This window comes from Raphanus sativus, chromosome 7 (assembly GCF_000801105.2).
Source record: "Raphanus sativus cultivar WK10039 chromosome 7, ASM80110v3, whole genome shotgun sequence".
In the NCBI taxonomy this organism is placed as follows: Eukaryota; Viridiplantae; Streptophyta; class Magnoliopsida; order Brassicales; family Brassicaceae; genus Raphanus; species Raphanus sativus.
In genome coordinates this window covers 7300283-7321329 of record NC_079517.1, presented here as the reverse complement: position 1 = coordinate 7321329, position 21047 = coordinate 7300283, and the positions used below count along the sequence as shown (strand labels likewise).

Sequence of the window (21047 nt, the reverse complement as noted above, 5' to 3'; positions counted from 1 at the left end):
ATCAAATCATGTTTCTTGTGAAGTGGAGTTAATCAAAAGGTTACAAACGTTTCCTCTTTTGCCTTTAGACAGTTACATATCTCCTTATATTTATTTCCTTCTACCATATATAGTAATATATAACTAATTTTTAAAAACAAAGAATCAACAAGAATCCACAGAGAAAAATTACAGCCGAGTAAAATTTTTTACCGGCCGTTAAAGATGGGAGGAGCATCTTCAGAATTTCATGCATCTAGCTGGCAAACCTGTCTGATGATTGACGGCAACAATCTCAGAGACATTGTTGCAACGAAGAACGTCTTGACCAAGCTTAGCTCCTGCAGCTTTGAGACCTTTAAGAGAGACCGGCATGTTAAAGAGGTTGAGGGACGGGAGCTTCGACGCCGGAGGGAGTTTCTGGCTCGGCAAGAAGTTTCTGAAATCATCCATGAGCAGAGGAACTTCGAAGTCGGTTTTGTTGTGTTTCACCACGTTGTCTTTGGCTGCAATGTGAGCTCCTGGCTCCATGTGGTTGGTGGAGAAGCTCTGTTGGTTAGGGAAGTTCGGGTAGAGACTAACGTATCCTCTAAGGTACATCATGTCGATCAAGAACTTCTTCCAAGAAGCTTGCCAACCGTTGGTTCTTGATTTCGGAATCTGAACCGGGTTCGCTTTGGCGTTCTCGGTGAATCTCATGTTCATGTAGACGTAGAACTCTCTCCATTGCTTTGGGAAGAAGACGGCTCCCCAGCTGCAAGGTAACTGGTGAAGGTAAGGTGTGTGGGGATGGATCTGTTTGAAGAACTCTGTTGGGTTCCACTTGGGTCTCTCTTTAACAACCTCGACGATCTTGGGCGTGTAAAGAGAGATGGAGGCGAGTTCAGGGAAAGAGATTTGAGGGTCGTAGTGGTAAGCGAGGAGAGCGTATTTGATCCAGAGGTAGTAGTAAGGAGAGACTTCGATGTCGTCTTCGAGTAAGAGACCAAAGTCATCATCAGAAGCTGGATACCAACTCTCACTCACGGCTCTGATTAATCCTCCTTGGATGATTCTTCTTCTTAAGGTTTTGGGACCGTGAGGCCAGTCGAATGTGCTCACTACTTTGATCGTCTCTTCGTCCACTTTGCTATCCATGTTGAAGCTGATAGGTATCTCGTCTCCAAGGTAGTATGCATTGCTCAAAGACCTAAGCAATCTTAGTAAAGACTGAGCTCGGTTTTGGGTGATGATGTTCACTGAGACTCTCATCTTATTCCAGTCTGCAACCATGTCAAATATCAAGTAAGCAAAATTGCAAATGCAAAAAAAGAAAAGTAAAGAGGCAATGACTCTACTTACTTGGCAATGCTGTTGATCTTAAATCAGCCATCCATAGAACCTTGGAGATAGAAGCTCTGGGAAGAAGAACAAATGCAGTGCCATTAAGATTCGTCTCGGTAGCCATTTTCAAAGCTTTCTTGACATTAGGATCAGCATCAGCTACCGTAATCACCACGCTAGGGTTATGGATCTTGATAAGCCCTTTCATACTCGAATACACAGCTTGCAACACAGGCACCTCCGAGTTCGACACACCCAAGATAGCTCCAACTTCCAAATCAAAAATCTTGAACCTCCTCTCGTTGCAAACCACCTTAGGCCAGTTCAAAGCCGAGGCAGCATCCTCGCACGGACAGAACTTCCCGCCGGAAACCGCGATGTAAGCCTTTTTACCAACAGTGGTTCTGAACTTCTCGAGCAAAGGACCAAGCGCCTTGACTTCATCGATCGAATGCGCGTAGAACAGAGCGTCGATCTTTTGAGGATACATCGCAGCCCATTGGGTTATGTAACCAGTCGAAAGAGCTTTCCACCATTGGTTGTCTCTGACTTCCACAATGTTTTTGAATATCACTGTGGTCTCGGACACGTAAGCGAGTCTATGTTCACTATCTCCCCACGTCTCTTTGTCGTTTGGATCCACAGGAAGAACAAAAGAACCTGCGTTCCTGTATTTCTGAAGCTGATAGCTGCCAAAAATAACAAACAAATCATTACTTCAAGAACAAACTTTCCTTTTTTTTTTAATAATCATCACGTGACATAACATTGCCTAAACACGTGAGTCATTTACTCTCACGAAGATCATCATCCTCCCTCCTATTAGGTTATTTTAATTAGAAACACTGCCTTGTTGTACACTCAAAGGAAAGGAAACACGTGAAAAGTCGAAACTGACCTCAGGTGAAGATCTTCGCCAGTAGCGAAAGTGAACGGTTTCTCGATGAACAACGCTTTCACGAGCTCAGCCGATAAGAACCACGAGCTTGACAAGAAATCAACCTGGAGGATCCGATCCAGAGTGATGTCGTACGCCGGATCAGGCAAGTAAAGCCCCGCCTCCTTCGATCGGAACTTCCTGTAGCTCGGAAACGTGAAATCCCTCTGCCGGAAGGGAAGAATCCGTCCGATGCTTCCCAGCACCGAGTTCTCGTACTTCTCCGTCCCCGCGACGTGCGCGAGCATCTGGAGCATCTTCTTCCCGGGGATCATATCGTCGTCGAGGATGTAGACGAGATCGGCCTCCGTCTGAAGCGCGATCTGGAACCTTCCGTAGTATTTGAAGTCGTAGTTCGAGCTGATGAAGCTGATCCGAGAGTCGTTGTAGCTCCCGGAGATCCGCCGGAGAGATGCTTCGTTGGGGCTCCCGAAGGCCAGGACCCAGACATGGTGAAACGGCAGCGTTTGGTGGAGGAGAGAGTCGAGCTGAGCGCAAAGTGTTTTTCGTTTGAAATGGTTTAGGATCACTGTTACTTTGGGTTTGTTGGGCCCGTTTAAGGCCCATTTGGACTTCATCTTCATCAGCTCTTCTAAACTCTCGGAACCGAGATTCTTCTTCTGGAAGTCCAGAACGTCGTCGAATAGCTCTCTTTTCATCTTGATCATCTTCTCGTCGTTTGATTTTTTCTGCGAGAAGTCGATCTTCTCGTACTCGCAAACCTCCGCCGGAGAGAACACCGCCGGAATATTCTCCTCTTTTAGCATAGAGGCAGAGTCTTGAAAATGGCTGACGACGTGAGGGGTGACGATGTAAGTACGCATATTATGGGCCCATTTAGTGGCCCAAGTGAAGTCTGGTTTGGCCCGCAAGTCAATAGAAGGACTCATGTAGTAGAGAAGTCCAGTGGCGTAGACGGCGAATACGAACTGAAGAAACGTCAGCACCGTCACGAACTTGGTGGAGTTGAGCTTCCGGATTGGTTTTTGTTTTCCGGCGGAATAGTCTCCGAATATGCTCTCGATATAGTCACCGTCCTTTCTCACCGCCGGTGGCCGGATAAAACCCATTTTCTCAGAATCCAAAACCTTTTTAATCTGAAGAAAACAAGAGATATCAGATAAGAACGTAAAGGTTGGTGTTTCTTTTCCTCTTCGAGCTTTTTATGTATATATAAGAGGAACAAGACAAATGCAAATATATATATAAACAGAGATTTGTAGGTGAAGAAGCATTAAGCAAGGAAGGAGGGATATCACATGGGGTAAACGTTCATTAAGAATAAAGTAAAGGTTTTTGTAACTCCTTGAGTTGTTATATTTATTCAAGAGAATATGATTTAATAATGGATAATTAGGACGATACGCAACGGGAAAAGCCGGGTTCATTGGCGTGTAAAATGGTTGCCTTTGCATTTAACACTTGCATATGCTATGTTTTTTTCATTCTGTAAATACAATATTGTGTTTGTGAATATAACTAATGACACAAACAGAGGTAGTCTTATTCACTTCAATCGCTTTGTTACTTGAACGAACAATATATTATTTTTAATTTGATATTTCACTTTTCCCATGTATGAAACATAAGTGAAACAAATTTTGGTATCCTGATTTGTTCAAAAGCTAGACCAAAATCAATTTTGATGCACTCTATTCATTGATTTCATTTAAATGATTATTTAAAGATTTATGCAGTCTAATCATGAAAAAGATATATAAAATATAGTATATTTTTGGAACCAACTTTCATGAGATACATCAAGTATATTACCTTTGTGAACATGATCGTCGTATTGTGGGAACTTGAGCCTTTTCTTATTCAGCAGACGATCCACACGATATATTTATATTATAGTACAGATTCTCCTCGAGTAATGCAAAATTGAATTGAAATGAGTCCAATAACCGAAGAACGAAAGATTTGAGTAGAGAGATTGACCCCAAAAAGAATAAAGAAGAAAGATTTGAGTAGAGAATGAGTTATTGAAAGTTTGGAGTACAAAAACATTTTATACAAATGTCTCGAACAAGCGACGGTTTGACTTTGCAATTTGCATGTAGATACGTAGTTGAACTTTGCAGCAATTTGCCACCTTTTAATTATATTATAGTCTACATTTTAGTGGCCTTTAGCCGAACATTTTACCAGAAAGCTCCATTTTATAAACTCATAAATTTATATTATAAATTATTAATTACAAGAATACAAAATTTCTTTGGGCATATAAGTATCTTTTTCTCGTGGGTGAATAATTACATATTTACATGGTTATTATTAATATGATTGTTATGATCAATGGTTGTTTTGTCACTTAGATTACGAGTCTTGAGGTCGGTCACGCATGTGTAAATTTACATAAGAATATATACTTATCCTTAGTCACTCAACTAGACACGGTAAACATGATTGCACACTTTTTGGATGTCACTTGCTATTTGATGTACATATATACACATATCACTATACGTATACCATTAAATAGTGTCACTGTACAAATTACTTCTAACTTTTTTGGCTGTACAAAAAAAAAAGGTGTCCAGTGTTTCTAAAATTGATGAAGTCACTGAATCCAATTACATCACATTTTCTAAGTTATGTCATATCATATATACATCTTGGATTCAATATGATAATACATCTGAGTTTATTTTCGTAGAGCTACTGCTGAGCAACAAATTCACAAGACATTTAACACAAGTAAATTTTACAGTCAAGTATTAAAAAAATATGAATCAAGAAGGACAATGTATTTCCGAAAATGTGAATTTTATATATCAACGATCAAGAAGAGCAAACTATTTCAACAAAACAAGCAAGAAAATACCACCTTATGTATTACAACCTGTTAGTTGACCTATCTTATATTTACATCTTGTGTAGAATGATTTGATTAGGCCGCTGGTTAATAAAGTTTGAAGACTAGGTAGAAAAATAACATCGAAAGAAAATTGAATTATAATGTCCGGTCTCTCCAAATATAGATAGTTCTGCAATTATATATTTTCAAGGAAGTTGTAATTTGACTTCTCAGAAACCAACCCTTTTTCACGACCAAGCAGCTTCGTTTGTTCCATTGTACCTAATATATGTGGACCGACACATAGTCATGAAGACACGGATTGTATAGTGTAATTACTCATTTGAACTTCACCAAACTTAGCCTTTAGTCATTTGTCAACTTCATCATAGTGTCAAGTACACCACTTTCAAATGTGTATACATATGTCTTATTAAAGTCCATGTACGAGTGGTGTACCGTGTACATATGTTCGATTCAAAGTCGGGGTACTAGTGCGTTATTTTTTTAGCCTAATATATTTGTCATTTGTTTATTTTTATATCTCCAACTTGGTATAAATTATCACATTTTCTGAGTATTTCCAGCTTAGTTTTATGTAATTTTCAACTCGATGTTAGATTATATTCGGAAGAAAGAATAATGGTATTCCACTATAATTATCTATCCATATATATTTGCATATTTGTGAATGATTAGAAAGTCAGAAGATATTCCATGAAACGTTAACAAAATCTATCATTGTATTGGAAGATTTTCAACAAAAGTAAACGTTTCCACTTTGCTTATTTCCACTTTGCTTATTTCTTTCCAATTTGAATTAATTTAAGTTTTATTGGAATACAAAAGCGGAAAACGGAAAACGGAAAACCTAGACTAAGACTCACCATACCGAAGCAAGTGATAAGTCCTAGTTGGCCATTCACCTAATCGAGCGGGCTTTGGTGGATGGAACTATTTAAAATTCGACGGACATCTTTTTTATTCATGAGTCATGCTGTAAACTTGTTTAACTGAATTTTTACTATAAAATACTGTTAATTACTATTTGACTTTCACAGATATATTATAAGTACTTTGACTTTACTGAGAGAACTGGGAGGTAGATCTTGAGATCCAATAACAAAGGCTTCAGCACGTGAGCCAGTCTCGCCTATCGACTGTCCTCAGCTTTTAAATATCAAACAAAATTAGTTACGTATGTGTTGTAGGAACTGAAGAAAGTAATCTGTGACGTTTTCTGCCATCAAAATCTTTTAGGACGTTTGTGATTATTTTTCAACTTCTTTATTTTTTTCTCAAGGCCGACTGAACATGTGAGTCGATTTTCATATTTAAAAATTAGGTATGTCGATTTTTCGTTTCGGTCTGTGCTATTCTTTTTTTTAATTATAATTTTTCTTTTTATTTTTCTTATTTTATTTATATTTAAATAACTACATGTTCATTTTTTTACAATTGTTAAAATACATAAACTAAATTGATAATCCACACCTTGTGTAGACTAATATATATACCTTAAAAAGTTTAGTTAAATATTTACTTTTATAGTAATTTCATAATATTAAACTAAATAAAAAATAAATTAACATTATGAATTATAAAACTTCAAAGTTCATGTCGGTAATCGATATATTAAACTGTTTTTTTGTTTTATAGTTTTATTTTATGGGATGTAGATTTCGAATCAAAATTCAAATTAGGAAAACAATTATTGTATTTTTTTACGGAAAAAAATTCAGTGCACTCAAAGGATTATAAACAATCACAACTTATAAAAACATCACAAAATAAAATAACTAATAAAAATTATATACTCTCTATAATTTAGATTTTAAAACAGTGAGACAAGATACAAAAATAATAATTTACAAGATATTATCTATGTATCCTCTTAGATTATATTTATTATTTGTCAAAATTTTAGTGTTATTCAATTTTTTATCTTATTTATATAATACTTACTATTTTGGTTTTAAATTTACTATTCGATAACATTTATTATTTTATAGATCAGAAAATATTTTGATGTTTTTCATTTACCAATACAAATTAATTTATTTCAGGTTAATAATATGATTTTTAATGTTCAAAATATAAATATGTAACATGAGTATTAAATTTAGATTTTATGACATATATTTTCAATGATGACCTTTAATCTTAATTTTAATATTGTAATAAGGAGTAATCAGTATTTCGATCAATATTTTCAATGAGAATCAGAGAAATCAATAGAATTTGTTAATATTTGTTCTTAAAATCTATTTATTAATTAAATATCCTAAATACTATGATAAATATGTGTATTAATATACTTATAAAAATTTGTATATATATATATGTCAGTAGAATTAATTAATAAATCTGTTCATTAGTTATCTTAAATATCAAGATAAAATATATATATATATATATATATATATATATTAAAATTAAAATATTAATTAAATTAATAACTTATTCTAAAATTATAGAAAATATGACAAATCAGTAAAATAAATTTTCAAAAAATAATATAGATAGATAAAATTAAATATAGGGAAGAAAAATCCATTAGAGAATTAAAAGTTAATGAATAATATCTAAAAACTTTTTATTTTGGAACTATCTAAAATATTCGTTGTGAAGTTTATTATATTTTACTCAATTCCAGGTATATATAGATCTGTGTTACCGTGTATGTCCAAATCAAACCACAAAATTATTAATGGTTGGCACACTAGTGGATTCATATTATCATGGGCTAACAAGGCCGAAGTTTATAATTCGATGCTTAAGAATTTCTTTCGGCTTGGATCCATAGTATTAGTATACTAAAACTTGTGTTAATAGCTTATATTTTGATCAAAAAATAGCTTATACTAAGAGAGACTTACAATAAAAGACACATTTGTCTTTTTCTTTTCACAAAAGAACACATTGCGTTTTTAGCACACAATTTACGAAACCAAGACATTTTTTTGACCTTTATACCCTTAAATTAGTTAGCAAAAAAAAACCAGTTACTTTCTTCTTGTTAGTTAAGTTAGGAAAATAGTTAGATTATTAATGTTTCTCCAAATTAGATTCATCTTCTTCGTGGCTTTTTTTGCTTTCGACATCAACTCATCGCGATCAAGCTTGGCGGTTTCTCTCTCGTTACAATTACCAGCCACTGTAATCTGACCAACGGCTCTCTACCGCAATCCTCCTCTGTAGCGTATGCTTTGTATCCTCCATGATTCATTTGTCTCAAACTCTCTCTTCTCTACAGCAGTTCGTCGCTCTATCTCGCGCTACCATACCATCTCTGTCGTTTTGCTTTGTCGATGGTGTCATACTCAGATTCAAGCCTCATCGTGCTGGTCATCGCCATCTCTGTCTCGTCACATAAGAGATCGAGCAACAATGGTAGATTCCTGATTATTTTCAGATCTGGTCCTTCAATTTTGTATGGATACATCTTTGTGGACGAGTGTTATGTGGACATGCAAATTGTGGACATATATGGACACTGTTTTGTGGATATGGATGGCTTCTTTCAGATTTGAGCCTCATTCAGAACCAATTAGAGTTTGCAACCCTAGCACCAACACATCCACGAATTGCTTCAGCTTTAAAACATTTTCCGAGTGCCTCACAATCCTCAAGTTATAATTTTCTATCAATAAAAGGACAACAACTACGTTCTCATATTAAATGTCTATCTCTTTAATCAATCATGAACAAAATAAAAAAGAAGCTGGAGCAGAGATTGGAGTCAGGTTTTTGTGACAGTTTTGTATGGATACGTCTTTGTGGACAAGTGTTTATGTGAAAATTTTGTATGGATGCGTCTTTGTGGACGAGTGTTATGTGGACGTACATATTATGAACACTGTTTTGTGGAATCTTCTTGTTCTTCCACATCAATATATCAGTCGTTACCTCGCTGCAAATAGGATTAAAATCGAATCAAATAAAACATTACATATACTACACACTGAATCCCTCAACAATAGATCAACGAGTATACTACAAATCCAGATTCAAATCACAAAACTTCAACAAATAAATCTCAATCTTAAGAAAGCCTACAGGTTCTACAATTCATATGAAGTAAGACCATATCGGATCTAACGTACATTTTCCACGGCTGAGAACCTTGGAAAAGTTATCAAAATGTCTTCAATCTTACAAAAGATTTCGTGTTAAAGGTTTTGAGGATGAAGATTCGGCATAGAGGTCTTGTGGACGAGATCATGTGGACACAGAAAAAAGATATCAATCAGAACAGAGGTTTTGTGGATGATGATCTTGTGGACGCGGTCTTATGTTCAAGGTTTTGTGGATGAAGATTCAGCAGTCACCTCCACCAACCACCACCATTGTAACCACCACCAACCACACGTCTTCCTCCATCGCTTCCATAACCACCACCACCTCCACTGCAGTATCCATCGCTTCCTCCACTATGGTCTCCACTGCCAACGTTTCCACATAACTAAGCTTCGTTCTTAGTGATGTTGCGACCGTCAAGCTAATTCCGTTTGTATAACAGATCCGGCTAGATGAAAACAGACGGCGTCAAGATAGACAGCGGCGAGGATAGATTTTACGGAGGCGAGGATAGATGAGAATAGACGGCGTTGATAAAGAAGAAAAGGCATTCGGAAGATGACAAAATTGCGATGTCAAAATAATGCAGATTGTTAGATTCGAAGATTTAAAAGACGAAGAGTAGTTAGGTTTTTCTCTGTTTTCTAGATTAGTGGTCTTGCCGAAGAGAAGAGAAGAGATAATGTTGTAATTTGGTTTACGAAGACTTGTGATCGCCAAGGAAAAGACGAAAAGATAAGATTGTAATTTGTAATTTTTATTAATATTTTTTAAGAAGGTTAATAAGTCTTTTAGTTAGGTAAATAGTTAAAGATACAGTTAATAGTTTCTTTAGTTATTCAGGGTTATATAGGTAAAACATATAGAAGGAAAGTGTGTGAAGTAGCAATCTTTGAGTGTAATTTTCTCTTAGGGGGGTGTATTCAACTAAGAGTTTTAAGTGATTTGTATTAAAATGACAAATCCACTGTTATTCAAACGTGGATTTTAAAAAACACTTTAAAATCCAGTGTTATTGAACTTGACATTTTATAAAACACTCTGAAATCCACTGTTATTGAACAAAATTTAAGTTGGAGATTTTAGAGTACTTTGAATGTTTTTAGAGTGTTTGAGGGGAGTTCCTTAGTTATAAAAATAAAAATCCAAATCCCACTACTTTAGATGAGATTTTAGAGTGTTTTAACAAAAATCACATCAAATTCTCTAATTCTCCTGCAATCATCTCAAAACTCATTAAAAATCAAATCAATTCAAGTTTCAGATTCAATACACCCCCTTATACTAACTACATAAAATACAAAAGAGAACGAGTTTACAGTATATCATGAGTTTTTTGCCACATCATCAACGCGGACATTAATATTGTGTTCAGAAATACCAACTTTTATTTTTGGTAAAACAGAAATACCAACTTTATTGAAGCTATATATTGTAAGTTCAGATTAAAAAATGATATGCATTTGTTGTTAGGTTAGAAACTATATATATATCCATTTTCTTATAAGCTGAAGGTGATAAACCGTTATTTTAATAATTTTAATTACAAGAGATAAAGTCGAAGAAATATATTAAGAAACACATAACAGTCGTGGAAACTATTTACATAATTTCATGATAAGGCAACTTCTAATGGAATTATATATATGTCATCATCAGAATAACACATAGCACATGACACATTTCACATTTCAAAAATAAGGTAGCTTGTAATGGAATTTCATGTAGGGTTCAAATGGTGACATATAAAACTAAGGAAAATGATCGATTCCTACTCATTCTTTAAAAATTACATCATTTATAGAAAAAATTTGTTGCTTTTGATTCTTTATCGTTCTTTAAGAACCATATAACAAAAACATTTTCTTATTAAAATTGATATGAAACAAAAATAATAAATATTCTTTTTATTCTTTTAATTTTGTTCATATTCTTTTATTTTCTACTCATTTCTATTCATATTTTAATAGTCATCAGATAAAACTGTAAAAAAACGTATATAAAAACTTAGAATATTTATGGGAGAGCATTTTCTCCACAATCACAAGATTCACAACTCACACACACTTATACCCCCAGGCCCCCAATCAGACACATTAAGGGGGGAAAAGTATAAAAAGGAAAAGAAAAACAAGTCACGCTTGCTAAAAATGCCAATGTAATTACCTTATATATAACCACCGATTCCACAATTGTACCATATTCTTTTTCATTTTTTGTTCCAACCCCACCAGAAGCTAATCATTCAACTTATACCCCCAAAATTGAAAAACTAAACTTAAACTACCCCTCCCAAATTGCAAAACAAATCGTCATAAGAAAAAAAAAAACCAAGAGAATATGAAAAATGCATAACGTCATCAAATAGCTTCCACCAATCAATCACCTAGGCCTTGGCCTCGCCGGGAAAGTGAGAGCCTGCCGGAGCTTCCTCTGAGCCGAAGGTTTTGGATTAGGATTATTCGAACTAGAGTTTGCTCTAGGAGGGCATCCGAACGTCATGGTCTGAGAAAGATTCACCATATCCACCATCGACTGCGTCTGGTAACTAATCGTCGTACTATCACTCATGTCCCCTCTCGCCGTGGCTCTCTGCCACGAGTGCGAGCTCAGCCCCGCGAGAACGTAAGCCCTACCAGAACTCTCGTACACCTGACGGCTCGCCATCCTCTCCTGCATCTCCTTCAGCTCCGCGCAAAGCGACACACACAACGGATCTCCCGCTCTTCCCGACACAGTCTCCGACAAAACCCCACGACAAGTCTCTAGAACCGAAACAGCTTCGGTTAACTCACCCCGCTCAGCTAAAACCCTAGCTTCGGAGATTGCTTCCGCCGCACGTAACCTAATTTTCTGTCTATCAACTTCGATAGACACCACAGGTTTTCGTTCCGACAACATCACAACCGGTCTTAGAATCTTCACTACTTCGCCGGAAGAACTCATATCAACCGTCTCTTTCGTCACCGGATCTCTGTAAACGCATCCAACCTTGAGCAACGACATTGTATCCAATTCCAAAACGCCATCTATAATAGGAACATCAAGATCCACCAAGAAGTTCCTCTCTTCCTCTGCATAAAGATCACCCACTTCAATCGAACCGGTTCTCGAATCGAACCGGTAACTCCCAGCTTTAACCGAACCAATCTTTAAGGGATGAACACACTCGATCTTGACGCAAAGCTCTTGAACCATGACGCTAAGAAGACCACCAATGCACTGCGCAAACGCGTCTTGTATAACCGTCTCGGACTCTATGAAAGAAAACGTCCCTCCCGAGTTTTCAGCGATGGAATGCATCAAGGAAGCGTCGTGGTCAGCACCGAAACCAAACGCGTGAACCGGGATCCGGTTTACTTCTTTAGGAAGCAAGGTTTTGTAATCAGTACTTCCTTTGGTGTTATTAGACTTAGAGCCAGTGGGACTAGTAGTCATGGTGTATGTATCTTGACCATCGGATAAGAGGACGATGCTCGATACTGAGTTCTTGAATCTACGGTCGGCTAAAACCCTCGCGCCTTTCTTTAAACCCTCAGCTATGTTAGTCCCACCGTTTGAGACTAAAGAGTTAACAGCTTGTAACGCCTCTTGCTTACCTGTCTCCGTCATGAGACGGAGAGGGAAGTTACGGCGTGCCGTGGAGGAGAAGGAGATGACTGAGAGACGGTCGAAAGGTCCGAGATTCTGAATCACGAACCCCATGGCTCGTTTCAGCAAAGCTAGTTTCGTTCCCGCCATGCTTCCGCTCACGTCAAGAACCGTGACTAGATCAACAGGGGCACGGGAAGCAGAAGAAGAGGAGGATGAGACAGGAGGAGCTTTTAGGTTGATCAGCACGGCGAAGTCCTTGAACGAAACGGATCTCACCACTTCTGAGATCTCTGGATACGTTTTAACTTCCAGCTTCCCGGAGACGCCATTGGATGATTCGGAAGGAAGGTCTTGAAGCTCCAGAGCCTCGTCGTCATTGAAAACAGCAGGCTCGTTGTTAAAGATCGTGGAGACAGGTCTTATTAGACGGTCGGGACGCGGAGAAGATTGGTTCTGAGACGACCTGCGTGGTGGTATTGTCATCCACGCATCATCTCTTGGTCTAAGTACTATCGGTTTAGACTTATTAGCATTAGCATTAGGGCTCTGAAGAGGGACTTCGTTCCATTTAGCTCGGCAAACGGGACAAATCTGGTTCCCGTGTTGAACGTTGGTGGTGATGCAGTGGAAATGAAACGAGTGAGAGCATTCTGCTGTGAAGATTGCGTGACCTTGTCCTGCTTTCATCGCCGTCAAGCAGATAGCACATGTTTTCTGCAAATGTCACAAAACAATGAGGGATTAGATTCTGGATAAAAGATTGAAGGGAAACTTTATGAGAGAAAGAAAATGGGTTCCACGTAATACAGAGTGAGACAAGTCATTGTCAGTTGATTGCAAGAATCCAAAGGAACCTGACATAAGTGAGTCTGTGTCATAGTCTCTGACACATTTGTTTCTGTTACTAATGAGCCTCTATTATTGAATGATGCATAAAAAGAAGAGCATAACAGGAAAAAAAATTATGGAATCTTCCATAATAATAATAACCAGGAAAATAATATATAAATTCTCAGAGAATGTACTTAAGATTATAACCATTAGGCTTAGTAGTTTGACCATTCAATAATATTAGACCCAAGCAAAAAAATTGGTTTCTCTGTGAGAGAATAGGGATCTTGGAATCTTAATCAAAGTTCTTTGGAATCTAATGAGGTCAAACAACTAAAAGAACAATGGATAAAAGAGAGTGAAACACAAAGGACTCAGCTTTATAAAGTTAAAGGACAAAATTAACCAGATCAGTAATTCAAAGCTTTTTAGGCAAATTCAACGGCATAAAGATGAAAGTTTGAAAATATATATAGTAAATGCAAAGCAAAGTTAAAAAAAAAAAGCGTTAAATTTTAGAAGAACAGTATCAAATTAGGTACAACTAACTTATAAACCAAATGCTTATGTAAACAGTAATGTAATCTAATGGCTAAAACTAAGAATTATTACAACTTTGGTTAACTAGATGTATGCTAAGATTAAGAAAAATGTACTTGTAAACAGAAAAGTTAAAGTGGATTAAGGATAATATATTAATATATATATATATATAGTTAACAGTAGATTTAAAACTCTAAGAGGGGTATCAATCAACAATAATTGAAAAGTTGAATGCACAGAAAAGCAACCGAAAAAAGAAGATTGGTCCTTGAAGTGCACTTGACTATTGTCCAAAAACTTTTTTCCCATAGTGGCTCCATTTGGGAGGTTGATTCCATTACATTATATAACAAGTTGCTCATCTTTCTTCAGCAATACCAATAAATATTACACTAAGAAAATGGTGAAAAAAGAAAGAGAGAAAGAGACAGAAGGCACTATAAACCAGGGACAAAGACAGAACAAATAGAATCCAATCTTAAGCCAGCTATAATAATGTCAAAATCTTGATGAAGATATCATGATTCCTGTTATACTATTAAGTTTGTTTTGAAGGAAAAACGTTTACCAAATCCTAACCTCACTAATCATTCTACATTTTTATCTACTAATATCCCTAGACATTATTACTTAACCTTATGAAAAGGGTTTTTCTTTTATTATAATTTTCAGAATGAATAATATTTTTAAAAGCTAGTAAATCTCTAACACAATAAAAAATATATTAGCTGATTTTAAGTTGATAAACACAAACATATGAGGGCCATAGTAGTTGAAAACCACATCTAATCAAATGAAACATTTTCCATTTTACTGCTTGATTTTTCATAACTTTGTTTTTTTAAGAAGTTAAATGAGTTGTTATTGTTTGGTCACAAATTAAAAAGAAAAGAAACTACTCCTAATAAGATCATTTGATGTGCGTGAAGATCCAAACACTTTTAAGAAAAAGAGATTAACTGAAGATTAAACAATTAAAAAGTACAAAATAACAACTAAAAAAGGTAAATTTAAATTAATTTTGGATTTCCAAGAAAGATTAGCACTTGGATTTGCTGTATTAACCCAAGTTTTGAACCATACAAAGTTTTTAACAAAATCGAAATTTCACAACTTTAATTTTTTTTTTTGCATAAACAAAACAAATTTGACTGGAAAAATTAAACCATTTAAAATGAAATCTACTGGAACAGAATCAAACACAGAGATGATGAACACGAAATATAAAAATAAAATAAAAAAAAAACTTTGTAATCAGACGTAAACAGAAACGCTTAAAAAACATTGATTGGAGAAAAGACAAATCAAACCTTTGATGAGGATATGCTAATGGACCTAGGCAATCGGAGACCAGAGGAGGACGGAGTAGGCGTCGTGGGCCTTGGAACAGTTACCGGAGAAAGCGAAACGGCGTCGTTGGATCTCCTTGCCAGCGATGAAGACTCTTCGGCCGTTTTGGGAACGTAAAGACACAAGTTTAGACCCAAAGCTAGCTTTGCTTTTCGCCATTTGCTTCCCATTTCTTTTTTTCTTTTTTTTGCAGGGATCAGAATCTATAGAAATGAACGAAAAAATGAAAATTTCCGGAGAAAATATTCACGTCTTATCTTCTGTAGACATGTGTTTAGAGCATCTCCAAAGTTTCTTTGTCTGCGCAGAGAGAGAGAGAGAGAGAGACACGGTGGGGAAGTTTTTGACCTTCTTTTAGATGATGGAATGGGTTAAGGGTACTTTGGTCAATACAATTCGCTATGAAAACTTTGGGATTATACCAAAGTTAAATTTGACCTTTGATTTTTATGTTTTTTGGTGTTCTTTTATTGGTCAGACACGACTTTTACTATTGTTCAACATTTCGCTTCCTAAATTAATTAATGCTATTACCTAGCTAGTACTCTCAATTTTTGATTTGATTTGATTACAGCCGCTTAAAATACAATTTGTTATAAATTAGTGTTCAAGAAATTAAAATTTAATAAACTAATAGTAGTATTTTTTGGTTTTGAATCAGATTCCCAAATCAAGAAATTAATAAAACGTTATAATTTTGACATTATTAATACAAAGTGCTTTATTGTACTTTGTTGTAATTAGATTCATAATATATATGAAACAGTGATGATTGGTTAGAATGTAATTGTAGAAATTTTAATGTAAAATTTAATTTGTAGAAAATTCTGATGTAATTATATATGATGTACGTGAAAGAATTAAATGAAAAAATAATCAAAACAAAAATATATTTTTATGAAATATTTTTTTTCAGTTTGCTAAATAATGCTTTAGAAAGCATAGTTGCTATATCAATTTCATTACTTTTTGGTTTTAGCTTTATTTAAATAGATAAAAAATGCACAATTGATATTCTTTCTATTTCTTAATAAACGTTATTTTGATTCTTTCACACAAATTAAAAAAGTGATTGAAATGTATTTAATTTTGCATTAGTTACACATGTTTGATATTTAAGATAAATAAAATTATTTATAAGATTAATGCAATTTGTAACTAATTTTAAACTGAAAATAAGTATAATTTGCATTGAAAATTTAAATTAATATTTTTGTGTCACAAGAAAAAAGATTAAAATGGCACTTTTTATGAAACAGAAAAGATTTTAATAACCATAGATAAAAGAAAAAAGTTAAAGACATTTGTTACATCCCAACCAATAACTCTCAATATTTTTTGATAATTACATCATATCTTCCAAATATGGCATTATATTGTGTTAATTTATTGTAGTTATTTTGTTTCCCAACATTATTTACTTAATAACTACTAATGGTAGTATAGTGGTAGAGATCTTTGGGTTGCCAAACAACATGTATTTGAAAGCTTCTATTACATGGTTACTTAGATATGATTTCATTACTTACGCCTCATTTGAATATATAGAAAGAGAGTTACATGCTCTTGAATTAGTCTATACATTTTTAATAGATTGGGGATGCTCCTAAATTATCATAATAGAAAATTTACTTGATGATGTTTGACATTTTTTTTGTTCACACAACAAGATGAAGGTATGAATTTTCAGTTACACGATTTTTGAAATTTTCGATATATTTTTCTGGCTATAGTTTTTCCTCCCAAGAAAAAGACTTCCAACACAATCTGATTCTTCCATGAATGCATCTACTTTTTGTTTCATAAGAAAATGACTTTGTGCTAGCGTTCATTAATTATTTCATGTCAAAGAAAGAAAGAAAAAAAAAGACTGAAACTTGTAAGATTTAAGCCGTGGCCGTTGAAGTAGTTGGAAATTAATCAATGCATGCGTGCCTTATACAACCTACTTGTTTTGTTTGTTTGAAGCAATTTCTGCAGTTAATATTTTGTAAATTATAAGCCAGACCTTGAATTATACATGACCTTAACTTGCAAACTATCCAAAATTAGTTCAGGAGTAATGGCAAAACATTTGATTGTCAAGACTCATGGTCATATATCATCAGCAACTTAAATCTAAACGTATTTTAAGATTAAAATTTGCATATTGTTTTGGATTCTCTTCGTTCCACAAGTAAAAGCTCTGCCCATGGAATTTAATATACAGTCACAGAATGATGGTTCACCAACTTCTAACCACTGCCCCAGCCAGGAAAAAAAAATTTACATGCACGTATGTAAAACAAATCCTACTCCTAAGATAAAGGTAGATAGTTTATCTCAAAATAGAAAATTTGGAAGTTGTAAATTCTCTCGCTGACTCGCTCTTATTTAGACTAAGTTTTCCCAGCAATTTACTAAAACATATTTGAACATAATAAGGATTTTGCCTAGTGATATTAATTCGTATTTTATGAAAGTTAACTATTCCCTCCGTTTCAAATTATTTATCGTTTTAGAGTAGAATTTTCGTTTCAAAAAGAAGTGTTATTTTCGGTTTTCAATGCAAAATTTAGTGACAATATTCTCTATTATATTTTTTATTGGTTGATATATGGTTAGGTGTATTGGTAATAGTATTTTTTACAAAAATTATGTAAAATTAAATATATTTTTTAATATGTGTATATAAACCTAGAACGACAAGTAATATGAAACAGAGGAAATAATAATGTAATAAGTTCTTACATTCATAAACTGATATAGTAAAAGTCATTGTCCTAAAATACGCGGCTAAACCATCTGAACTATGAGAGTAGGAGTATGGGTTGTGTCAAACGCGTGAGGGTGCGTGCACAGATTTATGGAAGTGTAGGAAAATTGATAAGTGTATTAAGAATGGTTGAAAAGGAGAAGAAAAAGAGAGGAGAAATGAGTTGAGGATAGGAAAAAAAAAGCAGGGGACAAAGATAAAGCAAAAAACTTCATAGCCATTAATTAGAACCCATTCATTAGGTAGAGAATATTGAAATTGTGGTCTATTTACAGGGTGTCAACCATCATAAAGAATTCTATAGAGAAAACAAAAATCTCATGGAGAAAATAATATCCAACCAAACAAAATATCTGATATTCACATCTTTGGTTAATAATATTTCCTCTGTTTCAAACTAGATATAATGTATTTTATTAATAAGCGTGAAAAATCTAAAACATGAATTAATCTGAAACAGAAAAATGAGTAAATTGCTTAATGTGTAAATTTTCAGGAGTCCTTTCATTTGGAATATTTTCAATTGTAAGAAGAATATTATTCATGTCATAAATGTTGAGTTTCGAGAAAAGATAAGCATATTTTGTTTTTGTTGGAGCCTCTTATGATAGAAGAGAATTAGAGATGAGAGTATTATTGTAAATTAAAGAACTAGATTTTGACCCGCGCTTCGAAAGCGCGGGTATTATTTTTCACTTTTATGAAATATATTATTTGTTTATAGTTATTGAATGTATTTAATTTTGTGAAATTTTCTTTATAATAAATTTGACACATAAGGTGTCTCTGGTAAACTATGTGCTTCTCTGGCTTTATTTTATTCCTCTCCAATCAACATATTTATTTGACTTGCTGTTAAAATAAATGATTTTAGAATGCAACTTTACAATATTTTTACATTAATATTTTGTTTAAACAATGTGACATATTTCAATATTAATTAAATATTTACATTTTTATTTAAACTAAATTTTGACCCGCACACTGGTGCGGGTGTATATTTCAAAAATATACTGCTATTTATTTTTCATGTCAATATCAAAGCTGAATAAAAAATTCAAATCTGAAGAACCGAACCGATCACGATCCGAAAGAGTAATACCAAACCCCAACCAAAATTGATTAAATATCCAAATTATTCAAGATTGTGATATTTAGACAACCGAAACCATAACCAATTCGAACCAAAGTATTTTGGATATCAAAATGTATCCGAAAAAGATTTATATACTTATATATATTAATTATTTTAGTTTTAATTTTTATAAAAAACACCTAGAATATATATGATACTTTTAGGTTGGTTTAAATATTTGAAAATATATAAAATAGTCAAATATAAATATCTAACATAGTGGAAGTACACTCAAAATACCAAAAATATTTAAAATAATTATTGATTTTTGATCCAAAATTTAAACCAAACCAATTTATATGTTAAGTTTAGGTATTTAGACATATGTTATTTAGATTTATATACAATATATTATTTTATTTATAGATTTTAAGAAATTCAAAATATATAATGAATTTAAAAAAATATAATTTAAATGGGTTATCCGACCCTGAAGTGAACCCGCAAAGATCCGAATATAATTCGAACTAAAATTTAGAAATATTTGAATCGGGCTAAAATCTTTGACCTCGGAAACCCAAGACCCAAGCAGATCTGAAACGAACCCGAATGGATACCTAAACGCCCAGCCCTAGTTATAACTGAAATGTAGAAATATATGAATGGGCTGAAATCTTTGCTACTGGAAACCCAAAACTCAAACAGATCTGAAACGAACCAGAATGGATACCTGAACGCCCAGCCCTAGTCACTATTATGTATCATATATATGTCATCATATAATTAATTGTATTGGGTCATTATATAAATAATAGAATAGCCTTTCGACAACAAAAACCATATAATTAATTATGGTTTTTATAGATATATAAAAACCATAATTTAAGTTAGTATATAAAATTAATCTTTTTGTATTTTTCTTATATATATTGAAAACATTTTTAATAATGGTTATTGGAAAATATTTTAGTAAAAATATTTTTTTAATATATGCATATTTTAAATCAATTTTTGATAAAATTTAAATTTTATTTTATGATTATTTTAGACAAAACAATGTTTTTAGGTAATTAGATTAGTCCATTTTGTATATTTTAAAACTGATATAATGGATTTCCAATTTTTATTAATAACATAAGCCATTATTTTCTTCTTCTTGACATACTTTTATCCATGTTTCAAATTTTTAATTTTTTTGCATTAGTTTTCTATGAATTATTATTAATTTTATGATTTTTGTTTTGAAAATTGAACTCTTGAAATTTTTATATTTGAATAAACTAAATAAGATAATAATACTGTTTTTAAATTTTTTTTAAAATAATATACTATTTATATTTCAGTTTGTGTTTTCATTTTCACCATAAAGAATTGTAAATGAAAAGATGTGTAAATATAGTGATAGAATTGTAAATAAAAAGAAATATAGAAAGAAAGTTGTTTAATTTATTATAAAAACAATGGCTAAATGTTTAAATAAAAAGAAGTATTAAATTTGACATTCATGTTTCTAAGCAATTCTCATTTGTTATTAATTTATTGAAAATACAATGGCCAAATGTGTAAATAAAAGAAAGTACACATTTCTACTATCCATGTTGCCAAACATATCTCATTTATTCTAATATCCTTGTTTCCAAACATCTTCAATTTGTACTTCAACTTTAATAATATAGATATATAAAAACCATAATTTAAGTTAGTATATAAAATTAATCTTTTTGTATTTTTCTTATATATATTGAAAACATTTTTAATAATGGTTATTGGAAAATATTTT

At 33.4% G+C, this 21047-nt stretch overlaps 2 protein-coding genes across 2 annotated transcripts; both read right to left on the bottom strand.

The window, feature by feature from the left end:
* Window positions 1–3: 3 nt before the first annotated feature.
* Window positions 4–4212, bottom strand: LOC108817239 (uncharacterized). The gene is made up of 4 exons (XM_018589881.2): window positions 4013–4212; window positions 2201–3336; window positions 1321–1991; window positions 4–1241 (listed from the first exon to the last, which is right to left on the bottom strand). The coding sequence occupies exons 1-4, from the start codon at window positions 4022–4024 to the stop codon at window positions 220–222; spliced, it is 2841 nt and encodes a 946-aa protein (XP_018445383.2). The 5' UTR covers window positions 4025–4212; the 3' UTR covers window positions 4–219.
* Window positions 4213–11260: 7048 nt separating this feature from the next.
* Window positions 11261–15778, bottom strand: LOC108817731 (E3 ubiquitin-protein ligase WAV3). The gene is made up of 2 exons (XM_018590497.2): window positions 15398–15778; window positions 11261–13427 (listed from the first exon to the last, which is right to left on the bottom strand). The coding sequence occupies exons 1-2, from the start codon at window positions 15605–15607 to the stop codon at window positions 11502–11504; spliced, it is 2136 nt and encodes a 711-aa protein (XP_018445999.1). The 5' UTR covers window positions 15608–15778; the 3' UTR covers window positions 11261–11501.
* Between the last annotated feature and the right edge of the window lie 5269 nt (window positions 15779–21047).